This window comes from Cyanistes caeruleus, chromosome 1 (assembly GCF_971803275.1).
Source record: "Cyanistes caeruleus chromosome 1, bCyaCae1.hap1.1, whole genome shotgun sequence".
Lineage (NCBI taxonomy): Eukaryota > Metazoa > Chordata > Aves > Passeriformes > Paridae > Cyanistes > Cyanistes caeruleus.
Genome location: NC_141701.1, coordinates 801,087 through 827,882, shown reverse-complemented (window position 1 = coordinate 827,882; position 26,796 = coordinate 801,087). Strand labels below are relative to the sequence as shown.

The 26,796-nt window shown below is 61.9% G+C and overlaps 2 protein-coding genes across 2 annotated transcripts; one reads left to right on the top strand and one right to left on the bottom strand.

Annotated features, from left to right (window-relative positions):
* Positions 1-679: 679 nt before the first annotated feature.
* Positions 680-5,277, bottom strand: LOC147655229 (uncharacterized). The gene is made up of 4 exons (XM_086875918.1): positions 5,071-5,277; positions 1,714-1,810; positions 1,569-1,651; positions 680-1,516 (listed from the first exon to the last, which is right to left on the bottom strand). Exons 1-4 carry the CDS (start codon positions 5,275-5,277, stop codon positions 680-682), a joined length of 1,224 nt encoding a protein of 407 aa, XP_086732044.1.
* On the top strand, positions 5,276-25,742 carry LOC147655228 (cytochrome P450 11B, mitochondrial-like). The gene is made up of 10 exons (XM_086875884.1): positions 5,276-5,403; positions 8,848-9,003; positions 10,771-10,970; positions 11,757-12,058; positions 12,861-12,932; positions 14,734-14,826; positions 14,947-14,996; positions 16,236-16,314; positions 18,869-19,060; positions 25,568-25,742. The coding sequence occupies exons 1-10, from the start codon at positions 5,276-5,278 to the stop codon at positions 25,679-25,681; spliced, it is 1,386 nt and encodes a 461-aa protein (XP_086732010.1). The 3' UTR covers positions 25,682-25,742.
* Positions 25,743-26,796: the final 1,054 nt, after the last annotated feature.

Sequence of the window (26,796 nt, the reverse complement as noted above, 5' to 3'; positions counted from 1 at the left end):
CACCTGTACACCTGTACACCTGTACATGGCACACCTGTACACCTGTACATGGCTCACCTGTACACTTGTACATGGTAAACCTGTACACCTGTACATGGCACACCTGTACATGGCACATCTGTACACCTGTACATGGCACACCTGTACATGGTAAACCTGTACACCTGTACATGGCACACCTGTACACCTCTACATGACCCACCTCGGCAATGCACACCTGTACATGGCACATCTGTACACCTGTACATGGCACACCTGTACATGGTACACCTCTACACCTGTACATGGCACACCTGTACACCTCTACATGGCCCACCTCGGCAATGCACACCTGTACACGGCACACCTGTACACTTGTACATGGCACACCTGTACATGGTACACCTGTACACCTGTACACCCGTACATGGCACACCTGTACATGGTAAACCTGTACACCTGTACATGGCACACCTGTACACCCGTACATGGCACACCTGTACATGGTAAACCTGTACACCTGTACATGGCACACCTGTACACCTGTACATGTCACACCTGTACAGGGTACACCTTTACACGGCACACCTCTGCACCTGTACACCTGTACACCTGTACACCTGTGCATGGCACACATTATACCTGCACTGCACACCTAGACACACCTGGACACACCTGACACCACCAGTCCTGTGCATGTTCAGGTGCTGCAGGTGCTGCTCTCGCTGCTCACACCTGGACACACCTGGATGCACACCTGCACACACCTGAACACACCTGCAGACACCTGTACACACCTGTATGCACACCTGTATGCACACCTGTATGCACACCTGAGCACACCTGTATGCACACCTGAGCACACCTGCACACTGCACACCCCATGCAGCTCCCCCAGGTGCCGCAGCCGCTGCTTCCCCCACCCCCCCCAGGTACCCACAGGTGTTCCCAGGTACCCCCAGGTGTTCCCAGGTACCCTCAGGTACCCCAGGTGTGTCCTGCCCTCACCTGGGCCCTTCCCGCAGGTGTTGGGGCAGCGCCCCCCCAGTTCAGGTACTGCAGGCCCAGGAGCTGAGGGCGGGGGAGGGGTCCTGTGCAGGGGGTGCACCTGGACACACCTGGGGCACACCTGGGGACACCTGAGGACACCTGGAACACATCTGGGCACACCTGGGGACACACCCGGACACACCTGGGGACACCCAGACACACCTGGGCACACCTGGGACAGATCTGGGCATACCTGGGGACACCTGGGCCACACCTGGGCACACACCTGGGCACACCTGGGCACACCTGGGCACACCTGGGCGCACCTGGGGACACCTGGGGACACACCTGGGGACTCCTGGGACACACCTGGGCGCACCTGGGGACACACCTGGGCACACCTGGGCGCACCTGGGTGCACCTGGGGACACCTGGGCACACCTGGGCACACCTGGGCGCACCTGGGTGCACCTGGGGACACACCTGGGCACACCTGGGCGCACCTGGGGACACACCTGGGCACACCTGGGCGCACCTGGGGACACACCTGGGACACACCTGGGCGCACCTGGGAACTCCTGGGACACACCTGGGCACACCTGGGCGCACCTGGGGACACCTGGGACACACCTGGGCGCACCTGGGCACACCTGGGCACACCTGGGCACACCTGGGGACACACCTGGGCACACCTGGGCACACCTGGGCACACCTGGGGACACACCTGGGCACACCTGGGCACACCTGGGCGCACCTGGGGCCCCCCGAGGGATTCAGGACAAGCACAAACGGCCCCGGCCCCGCGGCCAATAAAGGGACGAACCTGCCCCGGGCTCCGCCTCTGCTGTGCTGGGACCCCCCGGGACCCCCCCGGGACCCCCCGAGACCCCCCCGGGACCCCCCCGGGACCCCCCGGGACCCCCCCGGGACCCCCGGGACCCCCCTGATCACCGGGACCCCCCCGGGACCCCCCCGGGACCCTCCGGGACCCCCCCGGGACCCCCCGAGACCCCCCCGGGACCCCCCCGGGACCCCCCCGGACCCCCCGGGACCCCCCCGGGACCCCCGGGACCCCCCTGATCACCGGGACCCCCCCGGGACCCCCCCGGGACCCTCCGGGACCCCCCCGGGACCCCCCGGATCACCGGGACCCCCCCGGGACCCTCCGGGACCCCCCCGGGACCCCCCGAGACCCCCCCGGGACCCCCGGGACCCCCCTGATCACCGAGACCCCCCCGGGACCCCCCCCGGGACCCCCCCGGAACCACTGGGACCCCTCCGGGACCCCCCGGAACCACCGGTACCCCCCGGGACCCCCGAGACCCCCCCGGGATCCCCGAGACCCCCCCGGGACCACCGGGACCCCTCGGCACCACCCCCGAGACCCCCCCCGGGACACCCCGAATCACCGGGACCCCCCCGGGACCCCCCTGATCACCGGGACCCAACCCCCGGGACCCCCCGAGACCCCCCCGGGACACCCCCGGGACCGCACTGGGACCTCCCGGGACCCCCCCCGGGACCCCCCCGAGACCCCCGGGACCACCCTGATCACCGGGACCCCCCGGAACCACCGGTACCCCCCGGGACCCTCCCCCCGGGACCACCGGGACCCCCCGAGACACCCGGGACCCCCCAACGAGACCCCCGGGACCCACCGGGACCCCTCGGCACCACCCCCGAGACCCCCTCGGGACCCCCCCGGAACCATCCGGGACCCCCCCCCCCCCCGAGACCCCCCGGGGACCATCGGGAACCCCCCGGGACCACCTGGACCCCCCCCGGGACCCCCCCGGAATCATCTGGGACCCCCCCCCGAGACCCCCCCGGGGACCACCGGGAACCCCCCGGGACCCCCCGGAACCCCCCCCGGAACCCCCCCCCGGGACCCCCCCCCGGGACCCCCGGGGACCATCGGGACCCCCCCGGGACCACCTGGACCCCCCCAGGACCCCCCCCAGGACCACCAGGGACACCCCAGGGACCCCCCCGGGACCCCCGCCCCTCTGAGGGTCTCTACGAGCCCCCCCGGCCCCCCGATCGCCCCCAGACCCACGGCCGCCCCCCCCCCCGGCCGCCCCCACCCCCCCGGACCCCCCCGTGCCCCTCCCCCCCTCCCCAGGGCCGCCCCTCCCCCCACGCGGCGCCGGGCCCTGACCCCGCTGCCCCCCCCGGGTTATTTTTAGCTCTGACGTCAGCGCCGGGCTCGGGAAGGGGGGGGCGAGACCCCCAGACCCCCCAAAATCCCCCCAAAATCCCCCCAAAATCCCCCCCAAACCCCCCCAAACCCCCCAAACCCCCCCAAACCCCCCCAAACCCCCCTTGTGCGCGGTGGGGCTGCCCCATAGCAGAGCCCGGGGGGGCTGTGGGGAGGGGGCTATGGGGGGCCGGCCCCACATTTCGGGGGTCCCCCGGGACCCCTCCCCAGCCCCACATTGCCGGGGCTGCCCCACGTCCCGGGGGTCTCCCGGGACCCCTCCCCAGCCCCTCAGGGGTCTCCCGGGACCCCTCCCCAGCCCCACATCCCGGGGGTCTCCCGGGACCCCTCCCCAGCCCCACATCCCGGGGGTCTCCCGGGACCCCTCCCCACCCCACAGGTGCCCCCCCCATCCCCCGGGACCCCTCCCCAGCCCCACATTGCCGGGGCTGCCCCACATCCCGGGGGTCTCCCGGGACCCCTCCCCACCCCACATCCCGGGGGTCTCCTGGGACCCCTCCCCACCCCACATCTCGGGGGTCTCCCGGGACCCCTCCCCAGCTCCTCAGGGGTCTCCCGGGACCCCTCCCCAGCCCCACAGGTGCCCCCCCCATCTCCCGGGACCCCTCCCCAGCCCCTCAGGGGTCTCCTGGGACCCCTCCCCTCCCCACATCCCGGGGGTCTCCCGGGACCCCTCCCCAGCCCCACATCCCGGGGGTCTCCTGGGACCCCTCCCCACCCCACAGGTGCCCCCCCCATCCCCCGGGACCCCTCCCCAGCCCCACATTGCCGGGGCTGCCCCACATCCCGGGGGTCTCCCGGGACCCCTCCCCAGCCCCTCAGGGGTCTCCCGGGACCCCTCCCCACCCCACGTCCCGGGGGTCTCCCGGGACCCCTCCCCAGCCCCTCAGGTGCCCCCCCATCTCCCGGGACCCCTCCCCTCCCCACAGGTGCCCCCCCCATCTCCCCCCTCCCCTCCCCAGCCCCACAGGTGCCCCCCCCATCTCCCGGGACCCCTCCCCAGCCCCTCAGGTGCCCCCCCCATCTCCCGGGACCCCTCCCCAGCCCCTCAGGTGCCCCCCCCCATCTCCCGGGACCCCTCCCCAGCCCCTCAGGTGCCCCCCCCATCTCCCGGGACCCCTCCCCAGCCCTTCAGGGGTCTCCTGGGACCCCTCCCCAGCCCCTCAGGTGCCCCCCCCATCTCCCCCCTCCCCTCCCCGGCGGCCGCGGCCCCTCCCCCGCGCGTGGGCGGCCTTGGCCGGGGCCATAAAAGGGGGGCGGAGAGGGGTCCTGAGGGGTCCCGGGGGGCGGAGAGGGGTCCTGAGGGGTCCAGGGGGGCAGAGAGGGGTCCTGAGGGGTCCCGGGGGGCGGAGAGGGGTCCTGAGGGGTCCTGGGGGTCCGAGAGGGGGTCCCGGGGGTCCCAGAGCCATAAAAGGGGGGCCGTGAGGGGGTCCCGGGGGGCAGAGAGGGGGTCCCGGAGGGCGGGGAGGAGCTCCCGGGGGTCCCAGAGGAGCTCCCGGGGGTCCCAGAGGAGCTCCCGGGGGTCTCGGAGCCATAAAAGGGGGACAGATCGGGGGTCGCGGGGGTCCCAGGGGACAGAGCGGGGGTCCCGGGCTATAAAAGGGGGGCCGTGAGGGGGTCCCGGGGGGCAGAGCGGGGGTCCCGGAGCCGTTAAAGGGGAGCGGAGAGGGGGTCTCGAGGGGCAGAGAGGGGGTCCTGAGGGTCCCAGAGCCATAAAAGGGGGACAGACCGGGGGTCTCGGGGGTCCCAGGGGGCAGATCGGGGGTCTCGGGGGTCCCGCAGCGATAGAAGGGGACAGATCGGGGGTCTCAGGGGGCAGAGCGGGGGTCTCGGGCCATAAAAGGGGGACAGAGCGGGGGTCTCGGGGGTCTCAGGGGACAGACCGGGGGTCTCGGGGGTCCCGCAGCCATGGGCACCCCGGGCTGGGTGTGGGGCCGGGGGGCGCGGCGGGCGCTGAGCTCGGGGGTCTCCCGTGGGTCTGGGGTCTCTCCCGGCTCGGGGGTCTCCCGTGGGTCTGGGGTCTCTCCCGGCTCGGGGGTCTCCCCCGGCTCGGGGGTCTCCCGTGGGTCTGGGGTCTCCCCCCGGCCCATGGAGGAGATGCCGCGGGCCGGGCGGGGTCCCTGGGCCACCCTGCTGAGCCTCTGGAGCCGGGGGGGCTTCCAGGACTTCCACCGGCGCATGGAGGGGGGCTTCCAGCGCCTCGGGCCCGTCTACAGGTGCGGACCCCTCCCCAAATTACCCCGGGGCTGGGGGGACACGGGGGAGGGGGCACAGGGGACCCCCGGGGGGGCTTCCAGCGCCTCGGGCCCGTCTACAGGTGCGGACCCCTCCCCAAATTACCCCGGGGCTGGGGGGACCCCCAAATCACCGGGGAGGGGACACTGGGGACCCCCGGGGGGGCTTCCAGCGCCTCGGGCCCGTCTACAGGTGCGGACCCCTCCCCAAATTACCCCGGGGCTGGGGGGACACGGGCAGGGGGCTCAGGGGACCCCCAAATCGCCGGGGAGGGGGCACAGGGGACCCCCAAATCACCGGGGAGGGGGCACTGGGGACCCCCGGGGGGCTTCCAGCGCCTCGGGCCCGTCTACAGATGAAGACCCCTCCCCAAATTACCCCGGGGCTGGGGGACCCCCGAATTACCGGGGAGGGGTCACAGGGGACCCCCAAATGATCCCGGGGCTGAGAGATATTGGGGAGGGGGCACAGGGGACCCCCGAATTGTCCTGGGGAGGGGGCACAGGGGACCCCCAAACCACCGGGGTAATTTGGGGAGGGGTCTGCACCTGTTTGGACCCCCCCAAACCGCCCCGGAGCCCCCTGAGCGTGGGGGGGTCCCCATTTTGTCGCCCCCTCCCCTCGTTTGGGGGTCCCCAATGGGGGTCCCGGTTTTGGGGTGCGGGGACCGGGAGGGTGCCCGGGGCCGGGTGTTCCCCAAAGACCCCCCCGGTTTTGGGGCGTTTTGGGGTGGTTTTGGGGCGTTTTGGGTGGTTTTGGGGTGGTTTTGGGTGTTTTGGGGCGTTTGGGGGTATTTTTTGAGGTGTTTTTGGGCTGTTTTGAGGTGTTTTTGGGGTGTTTTTTGAGGTGTTTTCGTGGTGTTTTTGGGCTGTTTTTTGAGGTGTTTTGGGGGGTGTTTTGGGGTGTTTTGAGGTGTTTTTGGGGTGTTTTGGGGCTGTTTTTGGCTGTTTTTTGAGGTGTTTTGGGGGATGTTTTTGAGGTGTTTTTGGGGTGTTTTGAGGTGTTTTCGGGTGGTTTTGGGGTGTTTCTGAGGTGTTCTGGGGCGTTTTTGTTGTGTTTTTCGGGTGTTTTTGGGTGTTTTTGTTGTGTTTTTGGGGTGTTTTTGGGGTACAGTTACTGTGAGGTTGTTCCTGATTGACCTCCATTTTTGGGGTGTTTTTGGGTGTTTTTGGGTGTTTTTTGAGGTGTTTTTAGGTTGTTTCCGAGGTGATCCTGAGGTGCTTTTTGAGGTGTTTTTGAGGTGTTTTTGGGGTGTTTTTTGGGCTGTCTTTGGGCTGTTTTTTAGGTGTTTTGGGGCTGTTTTGGGGTACAGTTACTGTGAGGTTGTTCCCCATTGACCTCCATTTCTGGGGTGTTTTTTGAGGTGTTTTTCGGGTGTTTTTTGAGGTGTTTTTAGGTTGTTTTCGAGGGGTTCTTGGGTGCTTTTTGAGGTGTTTTTGGGCTGTTTTGGGGCTGTTTTGGGGTACAGTTACTGTGAGGTTGTTCCCCATTGACCTCCATTTTTGGGGTGTTTTTTGAGGGGTTTTGGGGTGTTTTTTGAGGTGTTTTTAGGTTGTTTTTGAGGTGTTTTTTGAGGTGTTTTTGGGGTGTTTTTTGGGCTGTCTTTGGGCTGTTTTTTAGGTGTTTTGGGGCTGTTTTGGGGTACAGTTACTGTGAGGTTGTTCCCCATTGACCTCCATTTCTGGGGTGTTTTTTGAGGTGTTTTTGGGTGTTTTTTGAGGTGTTTTTGGGTGTTTCTTGAGGTGTTTTTTGGGTGTTTTTGAGGTGTTTTCGAGGTGTTTTTGGGGCGTTTTTGTTGTGTTTTTGGGCTGTTTTGGGGTACAGTTACTGTGAGGTCGTTCCCCATTGACCTCCATTTTTGGGGTGTTTTTGGGTGCTTTTTGAGGTGTTTTTGACGTGTTTTTTGGGGAGTCTTTGGGCTGTTTTTTGAGGTGTTTTTGGGTGTTTTTTGAGGTGTTTTTAGGTTGTTTTCGAGGTATTTTTGAGGTGTTTTTGTTGTGTTTTTGGGCTGTTTTGGGGTACAGTTATCGTGAGGTTGTTCCCCATTGACCTCCATTTTTGAGGTGTTTTTTGAGGTGTTTTTGGGTGTTTCTTGAGGTGTTTTTAGGTTGTTTTTGAGGTGTTTTCGAGGTGTTTTTGGGGCGTTTTTGTTGTGTTTTTGGGCTGTTTTGGGGTACAGTTACTGTGAGGTTGTTCCCCATTGACCTCCATTTCTGGGGTGTTTTTTGAGGTGTTTTTGGGTGTTTTTCGGGTGTTTTTTGAGGTGTTTTTAAGTTGTTTCCGAGGTGTTCTTGAGGTGCTTTTTGAGGTGTTTTTGGGGTGTTTTTGAGGTGTTTTTGGGGTGTTTTGAGGTGTTTTTGGGTGTTTTTGGGGTGCAGGGACCGCATGGGCTCCCTGGACTGTGTGTACCCGGATCACCCCTCTGACCCCCATTTTTGGGGTGTTTTTGGGGTGTTTTGGGGCTGTTTTTGGGCTGTTTTTTGAGGTGTTTTGGGGGATGTTTTTGGGTGTTTTTTGGGTGTTTTGAGGTGTTTTTGGGCTGTTTTTTGAGGTGTTTTTGGGCTGTTTTGGAGCGTTTTGGGGTGTTTTGGGGTGTTTTTGGGGTGTTTTTTGAGGTGTTTTGGGGCTGTTTTTGGGCTGGTTTTTGAGGTGTTTTTAGGTTGTTTTTGAGGTGTTTTTGGGGTGTTTTGGGGCTGTTTTTGGGCTGTTCTTTGAGGTGTTTTGGAGGATGTTTTTGAGGTGTTTTTGAGGTGTTTTGGGGGATGTTTTTGAGGTGTTTTTGGGGTGTTTTTGGGTGTTTTTTGAGGTGTTTTTGGGCTGTTTTTTGAGGTGTTTTGGGGGATGTTTTTGAGGTGTTTTTGGGCTGTTTTGAGGTGTTTTCGGGTGTTTTTGGGGCGCAGGGACCGCGTGGGCTCCCTGGACTGTGTGTACCCGTGTCACCCCTCTGACCCCCATTTTTGAGGTGTTTTTGGGGTGTTTTGGGGCTGTTTTTGGGCTGTTTTTTGAGGTGTTTTCGTGGTGTTTTGGGGGATGTTTTTGAGGTGTTTTTGGGTGTTTTGAGGTGTTTTCGGGTGTTTTGGGGCTGTTTTTTGGGGGTGTTTTGGGGGTCTTTTTGGGGTGTTTTTGGGGTGTTTTTGAGGTGTTTTTTGAGGTGTTTGTGAGGTGTTTTGAGGTGTTTTTGAGGTGTTTTTTGAGGTGTTTTTGGGGTGTTTTCGTGGTGGTTTTGGGCTGTTTTTGGGGTGTTTTTTGAGGTGTTTTGGGGGATATTTTTGAGGTGTTTTTGGGGTGTTGTTGAGGTGTTTTTGGGCTGTTTTTTGAGGTGTTTTGGGGGATGTTTTTGAGGTGTTTTGGGGGATGTTTTTGGGGATGTTTTTGAGGCGTTTTTGGGGTGTTTTGAGGTGTTTTGGGGTGTTTTTGGGGCGCAGGGACCGCGTGGGCTCCCTGGACTGCGTGAACGTTCTCCTGCCCCGGGACGCGGCGCAGCTGCTGCGGGCGGAGGGGCCCTTCCCCCGCAGGATGGGGATCGCGGCCTGGAGCGCGCACCGGGAGCTGCGGGGGCACCGCCGGGGGCTCTTCCTGCTGTGAGGATAAACTGGGAGTGACTGGGAGGGACTGGGATGGACTGGGAGTGACTGGGATGGGACTGGGATGGACTGGGATGGACTGGGATGGACTGGGATGGACTGGGATGGACTGGGAGATACTGGGATGGACTGGGATGGGCACCGGGAGCTGCGGGGGCACCGCCGGGGGCTCTTCCTGCTGTGAGGATAAACTGGGGATACTGGGAGGGACTGGGATGGGACTGGGATGGACTGGGATGAACTGGGATGGACTGGGATGAACTGGGATGGACTGGGATGGGCACCGGGAGCTGCGGGGGCACCGCCGGGGGCTCTTCCTGCTGTGAGCGAACTGGGATGGACTGGGAGGGACTGGGATGGGACTGGGATAGACTGGGATGGACTGGGATGGACTGGGATGGACTGGGATGGACTGGGATGGACTGGGATGAACTGGGATGGACTGGGATGGACTGGGAGATACTGGGATGGACTGGGATGGACTGGGATGGACTGGGAGGGACTGGGATGAACTGGGATGGACTGGGATGGACTGGGAGATACTGGGATGGACTGGGATGGACTGGGATGGACTGGGATGGACTGGGATGGACTGGGAGGGACTGGGATGGACTGGGAGGGACTGGGATGGACTGGGAGGGACTGGGATGGACTGGGATGGACTGGGATGGACTGGGAGATACTGGGATGGACTGGGATGGACTGGGATGGGACTGGGATGGACTGGGATGGACTGGGATGGGACTGGGATGGGACTGGGATGGACTGGGATGGGACTGGGATGGACTGGGATGGGACTGGGATGGACTGGGATGGACTGGGATGGACTGGGATGGGACTGGGATGGGACTGGGATGGACTGGGATGGACTGGGATGGACTGGGATGGACTGGGATGGGACTGGGATAGACTGGGATGGGCGGATCGGGCAGGATCAGCCTGGTGTGGTGCTCAGACCACCGGGCTCTGACCCTGTCCAGTGTCACCTGTCCAGTGTCACCTGTCCATGTCTCACCTGTCTCACCTGTCCATGTCTCACCTGTCTCACCTGTCTCACCTGTCCAGTGTCACCTGTCCAGTGTCACCTGTCTCACCTGTCCAGTGTCACCTGTCCATGTCTCACCTGTGCCACAGGAACGGCCCGGCCTGGCGCTCGGACCGTCTGGCGCTGAACCGTGCTGTGCTGTGTCCGGCCGGCGCGCGCCGTTTGTCACCTGTCCAGTGTCACCTGTCCATGTCTCACCTGTCTCACCTGTCTCACCTGTGCCATTTTTGGGTGATTTTGGCAGGAATGGTCCAGCCTGGCGCTCAGACCGTCTGGCTCTGAACCGTGCCGTGCTGTGTCCGGCCGGCGCGCGCCGTTTGTCACCTGTGCAGTGTCACCTGTCTCCCCTGTCTCACCTGTCTCACCTGTCTCACCTGTGCCACAGGAACGGCCCGGCCTGGCGCTCGGACCGTCTGGCTCTGAACCGTGCCGTGCTGTGTCCGGCCGGCGCGCGCCGTTTGTCACCTGTCCAGTGTCACCTGTCCCACCTGTCTCACCTGTCTCACCTGTCTCACCTGTCTCACCTGTGCCATTTTTGGGTGATTTTGGCAGGAATGGCCCGGCCTGGCGCTCGGACCGTCTGGCTCTGAACCGTGCCGTGCTGTGTCCGGCCGGCGCGCGCCGTTTGTCACCTGTCCAGTGTCACCTGTCCCACCTGTCTCACCTGTCTCACCTGTCTCACCTGTCTCACCTGTGCCATTTTTGGGTGATTTTGGCAGGAATGGCCCGGCCTGGCGCTCGGACCGTCTGGCTCTGAACCGTGCCGTGCTGTGTCCGGCCGGCGCGCGCCGTTTCGTGCCGCTGCTGGACGCGGTGGCGCGGGATTTCGCCCGGAGCCTGCGGGGCCGAGTGAGCGCCGCCCCCGGGGGGGCTCTGACCATCGACCCCCACCCGCTGCTCTTCCGCTTCACCCTCGAGGGTGAGAGACCCCCGGGACCCCCGGGTGGGGACAGAGAGACCCCCGGGACCCTCGGGTGGGGGGACAGTGGGACCCCCGGGACCCCCAGGGAATGTGGGGTGACACCTGGGACCCCCAGGGGATTGAGGGGAGACCCCCGGGACCCCCGGATGGGGGTGGGGGGGGACCCCTGGGACCCCCAGGTGGGCACAGAGACCCCCGGGACCCCCGGATGGGGGTGGGGGAGACGCCCGGGACCCCCAGGGGATGTTGGGGGGTGAGACTGGGACCCCCAGGACATGGCGAGGGTCCATAACAGGAGCCCCCCACCCCAAATTCGAGCGGGCTGGGACCCCCATGGATGGGGGGCTGGGACCCCCAGGACCCCCGTGGATCGGGGGAGGGGAAATGGGGGTGTCTGGGATAGAAACGGGGGTGTCAGACCTCGACCCCCACCCCAATTCGGGGGGTCCTGGTGTCCCCCTCCCCCCCCCCCCCGGGGTTCTGAGGGGGTGCAGACCCCAGGACCCCCCATGGATTGTGGGGGAGGGGAAATGGGGGTGTCAGACCCCCCCCCACCCCCCCAATTCGGGGGTCCTGACGCCCCCTCCCCCCCCAATTCGGGGGTCCTGATGTCCCCCCCCCCCAATTCGGGGGTCCTGATGTCCCCCCCCACCCCAATTCGGGGGGTTCTGAGGGGGTGCAGACCCCAGGACCCCCCATGGATTGTGGGGGAGGGGAAATGGGGATGTCAGACCCCTCCCCCACCCCCCCAATTCGGGGGTCCTGACGCCCCCTCCCCCCCAGCCAGCAGTTTCGCTCTGTTCGGGGAGCGGCTGGGGCTGCTGGGGGGGGGCTCGGGCTCGGGGGGCGCTGAGCGGTTTTTGGGGGCCCTGGAGGAGATGCTGGACACGACCCTCCCCCTGCTGTTCCTGCCCCGCCCCCTCCTGCGCCTGCACCCCCCGCTCTGGCAGCGCCACCTCCGCGCCTGGGACCTCATCTTCCAGCACGGTGAGACCCCCACCCACGGGACCCCCACCCCCGAGACCCCCCGAGACCCCCCGAGACCCCCCGAGACCCCCATCCCTGGGACCTCATCTTCCAGCACGGTGAGACCCCCACCCACGGGACCCCCACCCATGGGAACCCCCGAGACCCCCCGAGACCCCCCGAGACCCCCCGAGACCCCCATCCCTGGGAACCCCTCATCTTCCAGCACGGTGAGACCCCCGGGACCCCCACCCATGGGAACCCCACCCACGGGACCCCCCCGAGACCCCCCGAGACCCCCACCCCTGGGACCTCATCTTCCAGCACGGTGAGACCCCCGGGACCCCCACCCCCGAAACCCCCCGAGACCCCCACCCCTGGGAACCCCTCATCTTCCAGCACGGTGAGACCCCCGGGACCCCCACCCATGGGACCCCCCGAGACCCCCCGAGACCCCCCGAGACCCCCATCCCTGGGAACCCCTCATCTTCCAGCACGGTGAGACCCCCACCCATGGGACCCCCACCCATGGGAACCCCACCCATGGGACCCCCCCTCACTGCCCCCCCCTCCCCCCCGGGGGTCTCGGTGCCCCTCCCCCCCCCACTATTGGGGTGTCTCCCCCTCCCCCACCCGGGGGTCTCGGTGCCCCTCCCCCCCCCACTATTGGGGTGTCCCCCCCTCCCCACCCGGGGGTCTCGGTGCCCCTCCCCCCATCAATATTGGGGTATCCCCCTCCCCCCGGGGGTCTCGGTGCCCCTCCCCCCCCCTCACTGCCGCCCCTCCCCCACAGCTGACGAGAACATCCAGCGGATTTACCGGGAGTTCTGCCGGGGGGGGCCCGGGGGGAGCCCCGGGGGGAGCCCCGGGGGGGTCCCCGGGGGGGGGGTCCCCGGGGGGGGGGTCCTGGCGGAGCTGCTGCTGCAGGGGCACCTCCCCCTCCCCTCCATCAAGGCCAACGTCACCGAGTTCACGGCGGGAGGAGTGGACACCGTGAGGGGGGGCCCGGGGGGGCTGGGGGGGCACCCAGAGGGGATCTGGGGGGGGCACCCGGGGGGGGCTGGGGGGGGCTGGGGGGGCACCCGGGGGGGGCTGGGGGGGGGTGTGTGGGGGTCTGGGGGTGTTGGGGGGGCACCCAGAGGGGATTTGGGGGGGGTTTGGGGGGTGTTGGGGGGCACCCAGGGGGGGTCGGGGGGGACTTGGGGGTGGGGGGAGCACCCGGGGGGGTCTGGGGGTGTTGGGGGGCAGCCGGGGGGGGTCTTGGGGGAGATTTGGGGTGGGGGGGACACCCAGAGGGGATTTGGGGAGGACATTTTGGGGGTGGGGGGCACCCGGGCGGGGCTTGGGGGGTCTGGGGGGGGTGTGGGGGGGTGTGGGGGTGTTGGGGGGGCACCCAGAGGGGATTTGGGGGGGTCTGGGAGGTGTTGGGGGGCACCCGGAGGGGGGCTGGGGGTGTTGGGGGGGCACCTCGGGGGTCTCATGTGGGGTCTGGGGGAGATTTGGGGAGTGGGGGGGCACCCGGGGTGGGTCTGGGGGGGAATTGGGGGGCACCCGGGGGGGGGGCTGGGGGTGTTGAGGGGAACCCAGGGGGGGTCGGGGGGGACTTGGGGGTGGGGGGAGCACCCGGGGGGGTCTGGGGGTGTTGGGGGGCATCCAGAGGGGGTCTTGGGGGAGATTTGGGGTGGGGGGGACACCCAGAGGGGATTTGGGGGGGTCTGGGGGGTGTTGGGGGGCACCCGGGGGCGTGCTGGGGGGCGATTTGGGGGGTGGGAGGGCACCCAGGGGGGGTCTGGGGGGTGGGGGGGGACACCCAGAGGGGATCTGGGGAGGATTTGGGGTATGGGGGAGCACCCGGGGGGGTCTGGGGGTGTTGGGGGGCACCCGGGGGGGTCTGGGGGGGAATTGGGGGGATTTGGGCTATGGGGGGGGCACCCAGGGGTGATTTTGGGGGGGAATTGAGGGGGATTTGGGGGATATTTTGGGTGGGGGGAGCACCCAGGGGGGGTCTGGGGGGGACCTGGGGGGTTTTGGGGGGTTTTGGGGGGGTTGAGGGGCACCCAGAGGGCGTTTTGGGGGGGGATTTTTGGGGCGTTTCGGGGATTTCAGAGCGCGGGGGGTTTTGGGGGTGATTTTGGGGAGGGGTCTCAGCCCCGCGCCCCCTCCCCAGACGGCGATCCCGCTGCTGTTGGAGCCGGGGGTGTTTGGGGCGGTTTTGGGGGGATTTTTGGGGGGTTTTGGGTTTTTTTGGGGGGATTTCAGAGCGGGGGGGTTTTGGGGGTGATTTTGGGGAGGGGTCTCAGCCCCGCGCCCCCTCCCCAGACGGCGATCCCGCTGCTGGTGGAACTGGGGGTGTTTGGGGAGGTTTTTGGGGGGATTTTGGGGGGATTTTCTCGGGGATTTTTGGGGATTTCAGAGCGGGGGGGTTTTGGGGGTGATTTTGGGGAGGGGTCTCAGCCCCGCGCCCCCTCCCCAGACGGCGATCCCGCTGCTGGTGGAACTGGGGGGGATTTTGGTGGAGTTTTTGGGGGATTTTGGGGGGATTTTGGGGGAGTTTTGGGGATTTCAGAGCGGGGGGGTCCCGGGTGATTTTGGGGAGGGGTCTCAGCCCCGCGCCCCCTCCCCAGACGGCGATCCCGCTGCTGTTGGAGCCGGGGGTGTTTGGGGAGGTTTTGGGGGGTTTGGGGGGATTTTGGGGGGATTTTTTCGGGGATTTTTGGGGATTTCAGAGCGGGGGGGTTTTGGGGGGTCCCGGGTGATTTTGGGGAGGGGTCTCAGCCCCGCGCCCCCTCCCCAGACGGCGATCCCGCTGCTGTTCACGCTGTTCGAGCTGGGTCGGAACCCGGGGGTGCAGCGGGCGCTGCGGGAGGAGCTGCGGGCGGCCGGGGGGGTCCCCGGGTTGGGGGTCCCCGGGTTGGGGGTCCCCGGTTTGGGGGTCCCCGGGTTGGGGGTCCCCGAGGGGGTCCCCGGGGGGCTCGGGGGCTCGGGGGGGTCGCGCCCCCTGCCCGAGCTCCTCGGGGCGCTGCCGCTGCTGAAAGCGGCCATCAAAGAGACCCTGAGGTGGGTGAGGGGCGCGGGGGGACTGGGGGGGGACTGGGGGGGCTGGGGGATACTGGGGGGACTGGGGGGATACTGGGGACACTGGGGGGATACTGGGGGGGCTGGGGGGATACTGGGGGTGGGGGATACTGGGGGGGCTGGGGGGATACTGGGGGGGCTGGGGGGATACTGGGGGGATACTGGGGGGACTGGGGGGACTGGGGGGACTGGGGGGACTGGGGGGATACTGGGGGGATACTGGGGGGGCGGGGGGACTGGGGGGATACTGGGGGGATACTGGGGACACTGGGGGTGGGGGGGACTGGGAATACTGGGGGGACTGGGGGGATACTGGGGGGATACTGGGGGGATACTGGGGGGGCTGGGGGGATACTGGGGGGATACTGGGGGGGCTGGGGGGACTGGGGGGATACTGGGGGGGCTGGGGGGATACTGGGGATACTGGGGGGGCTGGGGGGATACTGGGGGGATACTGGGGATACTGGGGGGGCTGGGGGGACTGGGGGGGACTGGGGGCGCTGGGGGGACTGGGGGGGCACTGGGGGTCACTGGGAGAACTGGGGGCTGGTACTGGGGCAATGGGAGAACTGGGGTCACTGGGAGGGAACTGGGATAACTGGGGGGGTCACTGGGGTGTCACTGGGGGCTCACTGGGATAACTGGGGGGGGGTCACTGGGATAACTGGGGGGTCACTGGGGGTCACTGGGATAACTGGGGGGTCACTGGGGGTCACTGGAGGTCACTGGGGGTCACTGGGATAACTGGGGGGGGTCACTGGGGGTCACTGGGATAACTGGGGGGGGTCACTGGGATAACTGGGGGGGTCACTGGGATAACTGGGGGGGTCACTGGGGGTCACTGGGATAACTGGGGGGGGTCACTGGGATAACTGGGGGGGTCACTGGGGGGTCACTTGGGGGTCACTGGGATAACTGGGGGGGTCACTGGGGCTCACTGGGATAACTGGGGGGTCACTGGGGGGGGTCACTGGGATAACTGGGGGGTCACTGGGATAACTGGGGGGGTCACTGGGGGGTCACTGGGATAACTGGGGGGGCTCACTGGGATAACTGGGGGGGTCACTGGGATAACTGGGAGGGGTCACTGGGTGCACTGTGACCACCGGGGGGGTCCCAGCATGGCCGGGGGGGGTCACTCGGGGTGTTGGGGTGCAGCCCCAGCCCTCACTGGTGGGCACTGGGCCGTACTGGGAGGGGCTGAGGCTCGGTGCCCCCCAGGCTGTACCCGGTGGGCATCACCGTGCAGAGGTACCCGGCCAGGGACGTGGTGCTGCACAACTACCGCGTGCCCGCGGGGGTGAGAGCGGGACACGGGGGGCACGGGGGGACACAGAGCCCGGGGGGACACGGGGGGCACGGGGGGACACGGGGGGCACGGGGGGACACGGAGCCTGGGGGGGACACGGGGGGCACGGGGGGACACGGAGCCTGGGGGGACACGGGGGGCACGGGGGGACACGGGGGGCACGGGGGGACCCAGAGCCTGGGGGGACACGGGGGGCACGGGGGGACACGGAGCCCGGGGGGACACGGGGGGCACGGGGGGACCCAGAGCCTGGGGGGACACGGGGGGCACGGGGGGACCCAGAGCCCGGGGGGACACGGGGGGCACGGGGGGACACGGGGGGCACGGGGGGACACGGGGGGCACGGGGGGACACAGAGCCTGGGGGGACACGGGGGGCACGGGGGGACACGGAGCCCGGGGGGGACACGGGGGGCACGGGGGGACCCAGAGCCTGGGGGGACACGGGGGGCACGGGGGGACACGGAGCCCGGGGGGACACGGGGGGCACGGGGGGACACGGGGGGCACGGGGGGACACGGAGCCCGGGGGGACACGGGGGGCACGGGGGGACACGGAGCCTGGGGGGACACAGAGCCTGGGGGGACCCAGAGCCTGGGGGGACACAGAACCTGGGGGGGACACAGAGCCTGGGGGGGACACAGAGCCTGGGGGGACACGGGGGGCACGGGGGGACACGGAGCCCGGGGGGACACGGGGGGCACGGGGGGACACAGAGCCTGGGGGGGACCCACTGAGGGCTTGGTGGGACCCAGAAAGTCCTGGTTTGACCCAAAAGGTTTTGGTTTGACCCAATGAGGTCTTGGTGGGACCCAAAAACCTTGGTTTGACCCAAAGAGGTCTTGGTGGGACCCAAAACCTTTGTGGGACCCAGTGAGGCCTTGGTGGGACCCAAAAAGTCCTGGTGGGACCCACTGAGGGCTTGGTGGGACCCAGAAAGTCCTGGTGGGACCCAATGAGATCTTGGTGGGACCCAAAAGGTCCTGGTTTGACCCAAAACCATCCTGGTTTGACCCAATGAGATCTTGGTGGGACCCAATGAGGTCTTGGTGGGACCCAGAACCTGGGTGGGACACAAAGTCTTGGTTTGACCCAATGAGATCTTGGTGGGACCCAAAAAGTCCTGGTTTGACCCAAAAGGTTTTGGTTTGAGCCAATGAGATCTTGGTGGGACCCAATGAGGGCTTGGTGGGACCCAAAAAGTCCTGGTTTGACCCAAAAAGGTCTTGGAGGGACCCAAAGCCTTGGTGGGACCCAAAAGGTCCTGGTTTGACCCAAAAGGTTTTGGTTTGAGCCAATGAGATCTTGGTGGGACCCAAAAGGTCCTGGTTTGACCCAAAAGGTTTTGGTTTGAGCCAATGAGGTCTTGGTGGGACCCAAAAGGTCCTGGTTTGACCCAAAACCATCTCGGTTTGACCCAAAACCATCTCGGTTTGACCCAATGAGATCTTGGTGGGACCCAAAGTCTTGGTTTGACCCAAAGAGATTTTGGTTTGACCCAACAACCTCTTGGTTCAAACCAATGAGGTCTTGGTTTGACCCAACCATGCCTTGGTGTGACCCAAAATATCTTGATTTGACCCAAAAGTTCTTGACTTGATCCAAAGAGGTCTTGGCTTGACCCAAAGTCTTGGTTTGACCCAAAGAGGTCTTGGTTTGACCCAAAAAGGTCTTGGTTTGACCCAACAACCTCTGGGTTCAACCCAAGGTCATGGCTTGACCCAAAAAGGTCTTGGTTTGACCCAAAAGTTCTTGGTTTGACCCAAAAGTTCTTGGTTTGACCCAAAAAGGTCTTGGTTTGACCCAAAAAAGTCTTGGTTTGACCCATCCCAGCACCGGGCTGGGGGTCCTGGGGGGGGTCCCAAGGAGGTCTCGGGGGGGTCTCATGGGGTCCTGGGGAGGGTCCTGGGGGGGTCCCTTGGGGTGGTGTTGGGGGAGGTCCAGTGGGGGGGTCACGGGAGGGTCCCAAGGGGTCCTGGGAGGGGTCTCGGGTGGGTCCCGGGGAGGTCCCAGGGGGGTCTCAGGGGGGGTCTTGGGGGGGGTCTTGGGGGGGTTCCCAAAGGGGGTCCTGGGGAGGTCCCAGGGGGGTCTCAGGGGGGGTCCCAGGGGGGTTCCCAAAGGGGGTCCCGAGGGGGTCTCATGGGTGGTCCTGGGGGGGTCTCATGGGGGTCTCCTGGGGGTCCTGGGACGGTCTCATGGGTGGTCCTGGGGGGGTCTCGGGGAGGATCCCGGGGGTCCTGGGGGGGGTCTCACGGGTGATCCCAGGACGGTCTCATGGGTGGTCCTGGGGGGGTCCCGAGGGGGTTCTGGGGGGTCTCATGGGTGGTCCCGAGGAGGTCCCAGGGGGGTCTCAGGGGGGGTCTTGGGGGGGTTCCCAAAGGGGGTTCCGAGGGGGTCTCCTGGGGGTCTCATGGGTGGTCCCGAGGGGGTCCCGGGGGGAGGGTCTCATGGGTGGTCCCGGGGGGGGTCTTGGGGAGGATCCCGGGGGTCCTGGGGGGGTCTCCTGGGTGGTCCCGGGGGTGTTTCCCATCACTGTCCCCCCCCAGACGCTGTGCCAGGTGGCTCTGTACGCCATGGGGCGCTGTCCCGACGTCTTCCCGCACCCCGAGCGCTACGACCCCTGGCGCTGGCTCGGCAAGGACGACACCACCTTCAAGGCCTTGGCCTTCGGCTTCGGCGCGCGCCAGTGCATCGGGCGGCGCCTGGCCGAGGCCGAGATGATGCTGTTCCTCGCGCACGTGAGTGGGGGGACACCAAAAACGCCCCCCGGGGCTTGGGGGGGGTCAGAACTTCACGGGTTGGGGTCGCCCCATGAGGTCCTGGTTTGACCCAACGGTTTGGGGGGATTCAAGGAATGGGTCTTGGATGGAATGAAGGTCTTGGCTTGACCCAAAGGTCTTGGCTTGACACAACGAGGTCTTGGTTTGACCCAAAAGTTCTTGGTTTGACCCACTGAGGTCTTGACTTGACCCAAAAGTTCTTGGTTTGACCCAAAGGTCTTGGCTTGACCCAAAGTCTTGGCTTGACCCAACGAGGTCTTGGCTTGACCCAAAGTCTTGGCTTGACCCAAAGGTCTTGACTTGACCCAAAAGTTCTTGGTTTGACCCAAAGTCTTGGTTTGACCCAACGAGGTCTTGGCTTGACCCAAAGTCTTGGCTTGACCCAAAGTCTTGGTTTGACCCAACGAGGTCTTGGCTTGACCCAAAGTTCTTGGCTTGACCCAAAGGTCTTGACTTGACCCAAAAGTTCTTGGTTTGACCCAAAGTCTTGGTTTGACCCAAAAGTTCTTGGTTTGACCCAATGGTTTGGGGGGATTCAAGGAGGACTTGGTTTGACCCAACAAGGTCTTGGATGGAATGAAGGTCTTGGCTTGACCCACTGAGGTCTTGACTTGACCCAAAAGTTCTTGGCTTGACCCAAAGAGGTTTTGACTTGACCCAAAGTCTTGGTTTGACCCAAAAGTTCTTGGTTTGACCCAAAAGTTCTTGGTTTGACCCAAAGGTCTTGGCTTGACCCAAAGTTCTTGGTTTGACCCAAAGGTCTTGGCTTGACCCAAAGTCTTGGCTTGACCCAACGAGGTCTTGGCTTGACCCAAAGTCTTGGCTTGACCCAAAGTCTTGGTTTGACCCAAAGTCTTGGTTTGACCCAAAAGTTCTTGGTTTGACCCAATGGTTTGGGGGGATTCAAGGAGGGCTTGGTTTGACCCAAAGGGCTTGGATGGAATGAAGGTCTTGGCTTGACCCAAAAGTTCTTGGCTTGACCCAAAGAGGTTTGGACTTGACCCAAAGTCTTGGTTTGACCCAAAAGTTCTTGGTTTGACCCAAAAGTTCTTGGTTTGACCCAAAGTCTTGGTTTGACCCAAAGTCTTGGTTTGACCCAAAAGTTCTTGGTTTGACCCGATGAGGTCTTGGTTTAACCCAATGGTTTGGGGGGATTCAAGGAGGGCTTGGTTTGACCCAAAGGGCTTGGATGGAATGAAGCTCTTGGTTTGACCCAAAAGTTCTTGGCTTGACCCAAAGAGGTTTGGACTTGACCCAAAGTCTTGGTTTGACCCAAAAGTTCTTGGTTTGACCCAAAAGTTCTTGGTTTGACCCAAAGTCTTGGTTTGACCCAAAGTCTTGGTTTGACCCAAAAGTTCTTGGTTTGACCCGATGAGGTCTTGGTTTAACCCAATGGTTTGGGGGGATTCAAGGAGGGCTTGGTTTGACCCAAAGGGCTTGGATGGAATGAAGCTCTTGGTTTGACCCAACAAAGTCTTGGCTTGACCCAAAGTCTTGGCTTGATCCAAAAGTTCTTGGTTTGACCCAAAAGTTCTTGGCTTGACCCAAAAGTTCTTGGTTTGACCCAGTGAGGTTTTGGCTCGACCCAAAGAGGTTTTGGTTTGACCCAACCATGCCTTGACCCAAAGTCTTGGCTTGACCCAAAACCTCTTGGTTCAACCCAGTGAGGACTTGGCTTGACCCAAAGAGGTTTTGACTTGACCCAAAGAGGTCTTGGTTTGACCCAAAATCTTTGTTTGACCCAACCATGCCTTGGCTTGACCCAATGAGGTCCTGGCTTGACACAATGAGGTTTTGGCTCTACCCAAAGTTCTTGGCTTGACCCAAAATGTTGGCTTGACCCAAAGAGGTTTTGACTTGACCCAACAAGTTCTTGGTTTGACCCAACAACCTCCTGGTTCAACCCAAGGTCTTGGCTTGACCCAAAACCATCTTGACTCAACCCATTGAGGTCTTGACTTGACCCATTGGGATGTTGGCTTGAGCTGAGGTCTTGCTTTGGCTCTGCTATCTCTTGGTTCAACCTAACGTCTTGAATTGACCCAAAACCTTCTTGGCTTGACCCAAAACCTCCTTGGCTTGACTAAACCATCCTGGATTGACCCAAAACCATCTCAGCTTGACCCAAAACCTCCTTGGTCTGACCCAAAATCTCCTTGGCTTGACTAAACAATCCTGGCCTGACCCCAAACCATCTCAACTTGACCCCAAACCATCTCAACTTGACCCAAACCATCCTGGCTTGACCCAAACCATCTCAACTTGACCCCAAACCATCTCAGCTTGACCCCAAACCATCTCAGCTTGACCCAAACCATCTCAACTTGACCCAAACCATCCTGGCCTGACCCAAACCATCTCAACTTGACCCCAAACCATCCCAGCTTGACCCAAAACCTCCTTGGTCTGACCCAAAACCTCCTTGGTTTGACCCCAAACCATCCTGGATTGACCCCAAACCATCTCAGCCTGACCCAAACCATCTCAACTTGACCCAAACCATCTCAGCTTGACCCAAAACCATCTCAACTTGACCCAAAACCATCTCAACTTGACCCAAACCATCTCAACTTGACCCAAAACCATCTCAACTTGACCCCAAACCATCTCAGCCTGACCAAAACCATCTCAACTTGACCCAAACCATCTCAACTTGACCCAAACCATCCTGGCCTGACCCAAACCATCTCACCTTGACCCCAAACCATCTCAGCTTGACCCAAACCATCTCAGCTTGACCCAAAACCATCTCAGCTTGACCCAAACCATCCCAGCTTGACCCAAACCATCTCAGCCTGACCCAAACCATCTCACCTTGACCCAAACCATCTCAGCCTGACCCAAACCATCCTGGCCTGACCCAAACCATCCTGGCCTGACCCAAACCATCTCAGCCTGACCCAAACCATCTCAGCCTGACCCCAAACCATCTCAGCCTGACCCCAAACCATCTCAGCCTGACCCCAAACCATCCTGGCCTGACCCCAAACCATCTCAGCTTGACCCCAAACCATCTCAGCTTGACCCAAAACCATCTCAACTTGACTCAAAACCATCCTGGCCTGACCCCAAACCATCTCAGCCTGACCCAAACCATCCCAGCTTGACCCAAACCATCTCAGCCTGACCCAAACCATCTCACCTTGACCCAAACCATCTCAGCCTGACCCAAACCATCTCAACTTGACCCAAACCATCTCAACTTGACCCAAAACCATCCTGGACTGACCCCAAACCATCTCAACTTGACCCAAAACCATCCTGGACTGACCCCAAACCATCCTGGCCTGACCCCAAACCATCTCAGCCTGACCCAAACCATCTCAACTTGACCCAAACCATCTCAGCCTGACCCAAACCATCTCAGCTTGACCCAAACCATCTCAACTTGACCCAAACCATCTCAGCCTGACCCAAACCATCTCAACTTGACCCAAACCATCCTGGCCTGACCCCAAACCATCTCAGCCTGACCCAAACCATCTCAGCTTGACCCAAAACCTCCTTGGTTTAACCCAAAACCTCCTTGGCTTGACCCAAACCATCTCAACTTGACCCAAACCATCCTGGCCTGACCCCAAACCATCTCAACTTGACCCAAACCATCTCAGCTTGACCCAAAACCTCCTTGGTTTAACCCAAAACCTGCTTGGCTTGACCCAAACCATCTCAGCCTGACCCAAACCATCTCAGCCTGACCCAAACCATCTCAACTTGACCCAAACCATCTCAGCCTGACCCAAACCATCCTGGCCTGACCCCAAACCATCTCAACTTGACCCAAACCATCTCAACTTGACCCAAACCATCTCAACTTGACCCAAACCATCGCAACTTGACCCAAAGCATCTCAGCTTGACCCAAACCATCTCAACTTGACCCAAACCATCTCAGCTTGACCCAAACCATCTCAGCTTGACCCAAAACCATCTCAACTTGACCCAAACCATCTCAACTTGACCCAAACCATCTCAGCCTGACCCAAACCATCCTGGCCTGACCCCAAACCATCTCAGCTTGACCCAAACCATCCCAGCTTGACCCAAAACCATCTCAAGTTGACCCAAAACCTCCTTGGCTTGACTAAACCATCCTGGATTGACCCAAAACCATCTCAGCCTGACCCAAACCATCTCAACCTGACCCAAAACCATCTCAACCTGACCCAAACCATCCCAGCTTGACCCCAAACCATCTCAACTTGACCCAAAACCTCCTTGGTTTGACCCAAAACCTCCTTGGCTTGACCCAAACCATCTCAACTTGACCCAAACCATCTCAACTTGACCCAAACCATCTCAACTTGACCCAAACCATCTCACCTTGACCCCAAACCATCCTGGCCTGACCCCAAACCATCTCAACTTGACCCAAACCATCTCACCTTGACCCCAAACCATCTCAGCTTGACCCAAAACCATCCTGGCCTGACCCCAAACCATCTCAACTTGACCCCAAACCATCTCACCTTGACCCCAAACCATCTCACCTTGACCCCAAACCATCTCAACTTGACCCCAAACCATCTCAACTTGACCCAAACCATCTCAACTTGACCCAAACCATCTCACCTTGACCCCAAACCATCTCAGCTTGACCCAAAACCATCCTGGCCTGACCCCAAACCATCTCAACTTGACCCAAACCATCTCAACTTGACCCAAACCAACCCAGCTTGACCCCAAACCATCTCAAGTTGACTCCAAACCATCTCAGCTTGACCCAAAACCATCTCAGCTTGACCCAAACCATCTCAAGTTGACTCCAAACCATCTCAACTTGACCCAAAACCTCCTTGGTTTGACCCAAAACCTCCTTGGCTTGACCCAAACCATCTCAGCTTGACCCAAACCATCTCACCTTGACCCAAACCATCCTGGCCTGACCCAAACCATCTCACCTTGACCCAAACCATCTCAGCCTGACCCAAACCATCTCAGCTTGACCCAAACCATCTCACCTTGACCCAAACCATCTCAGCCTGACCCAAACCATCTCAGCCTGACCCAAACCATCTCAGCTTGACCCAAACCATCTCACCTTGACCCAAAACCATCCCAGCTTGACCCAAACCATCTCAACTTGACCCAAAACCATCTCAACCTGACCCAAAACCATCTCAACTTGACCCAAACCATCTCAGCCTGACCCAAACCATCTCAGCCTGACCCAAACCATCTCAGCCTGACCCAAACCATCTCAGCCTGACCCAAACCATCTCAACTTGACCCAAACCATCCCAGCTTGACCCCAAACCATCTCAGCTTGACCCAAACCATCCCAGCTTGACCCAAAACCATCTCAAGTTGACCCAAAACCTCCTTGGCTTGACTAAACCATCCTGGATTGACCCAAAACCATCTCAGCCTGACCCAAACCATCTCAACTTGACCCAAAACCATCTCAACCTGACCCAAAACCATCTCAACTTGACCCAAACCATCTCAACTTGACCCAAACCATCCCAGCTTGACCCAAACCATCTCAACTTGACCCAAACCATCTCAGCCTGACCCAAAACCATCTCAGCCTGACCCAAACCATCTCAACTTGACCCAAACCATCTCAACTTGACCCAAACCATCCCAGCTTGACCCCAAACCATCTCAAGTTGACTCCAAACCATCTCAACTTGACCCAAAACCTCCTTGGTTTGACCCAAAACCTCCTTGGCTTGACCCAAACCATCTCAGCTTGACCCAAACCATCTCACCTTGACCCCAAACCATCTCAACTTGACCCCAAACCATCCTGGCCTGACCCAAACCATCTCAGCCTGACCCAAAACCATCTCACCTTGACCCCAAACCATCTCAACTTGACCCAAACCATCTCACCTTGACCCCAAACCATCTCACCTTGACCCCAAACCATCTCAGCTTGACCCAAACCATCTCAGCTTGACCCAAAACCATCCTGGCCTGACCCAAACCATCTCAACTTGACCCAAACCATCTCAACTTGACCCAAACCATCTCAACTTGACCCCAAACCATCTCACCTTGACCCCAAACCATCTCAGCTTGACCCAAACCATCTCACCTTGACCCCAAACCATCTCAGCTTGACCCAAACCATCTCAGCTTGACCCAAACCATCTCAGCTTGACCCAAACCATCTCACCTTGACCCAAACCATCTCAGCTTGACCCAAAACCATCCCAGCTTGACCCAAACCATCTCAGCCTGACCCAAACCATCTCAACTTGACCCAAACCATCTCACCTTGACCCCAAACCATCTCAGCTTGACCCAAACCATCTCAGCTTGACCCCAAACCATCCTGGCCTGACCCCAAATCTCCTTGGCTTGACCCAAACCATCTCAACTTGACCCCAAACCATCCTGGCCTGACCCCAAACCATCCTGGCCTGACCCAAACCATCCTGGCCTGACCCCAAACCTCCTTGGCTTGACCCAAACCATCTCAACTTGACCCAAACCATCCTGCCTTGACCCCTCCCAGGTCCTGAGCAACTTCAGCATCGAGGCCGTGTCCACCGAGGACGTCCCCACCGTTTTCCGCTTCATCCTGATGCCCGAGAAGTCGCCGCTGCTGACCTTCCGCACCCTCGACTGAGCCGGCGGGGTCCCTGGGGGTCAGTGAGGGGTCCCTGGGGGTCCCTGGGGGTCAGTGAGGGGTCCCTGGGGGTCAGTGAAGGTCAGTGAGGGGTCACTGAGGGGTCTCTGGGGGTCACTGAGGGGTCCCTGGGGGTCACTGAGGGTCTCTGGGGGTCCCTGGGGGTCAGTGAGGGGTCCCTGGGGGTCAGTGAAGGTCAGTGAGGGGTCACTGAGAGGTCAGTGAGGGTCCCTGGGGGTCAGTGAGGGGTCACTGAGGGGTCCCTGGGGGTCAGTGAGGGGTCACTGAGGGGTCCCTGGGGGTCAGTGAGGGGTCAGTGAGGGGTCTCTGGGGGTCCATGGGGGTCAGTGAGGGGTCAGTGAGGGGTCACTGAGGGTCCCTGGGGGTCCCTGGGGGTCCCTGGGGGTCAGTGAGGGGTCCCTGGGGGTCAGTGAGGAGTCAGTGAGGGGTCACTGAGGGGTCACCACCACCCCTCCCCCACCCCCCAGGACCCCCCCCGGTGCCGTGGGAAAAGCCGCTGGGATGGGGGCGGGGCAGGACCCCACCCCGAGCTGGGAGGAGTTATGCAAATCACACACGATTAATATGCAGATCACATGCAAACCACATGCAAATCATATGTAAACAACATGCAAATCATATGCAAATGAGCAGCCAAATAAAGTCGTCTCGCAGGCAAAGCGTCGGCTCGGCTGGGGGCTCCTGTGACACCCCTCACTGCCCCCCCGACCACCCAAAAACACCCCAAAACACCCCAAAACCACCCCAAAAACCCCAAAAATACCCCAAAAACCTCAAAAATACCCCCAAAACCACCCCAAAAACCCCCAAAATACCCCAAAAATACCTCCAAAACACCCCAAAACCCCCAAAAATACCCCCAAAACCACCCAAAACCCCCCAAAATACCCCAAAAACCTCCCCCCAAAACCCCAAAAATACCCCTAAACCTCCCCTAAAAACCCCAAAAATACCCCAAAAACCTCAAAAATACCCCAAAAACCTCAAAAATACCCCCAAAACCACCCCAAAAACCCCCAAAATACCCCAAAACACCCCAAAAACCCCCAAAATACCCCAAAAACCTCGAAAATACCCCAAAAACCTCAAAAATA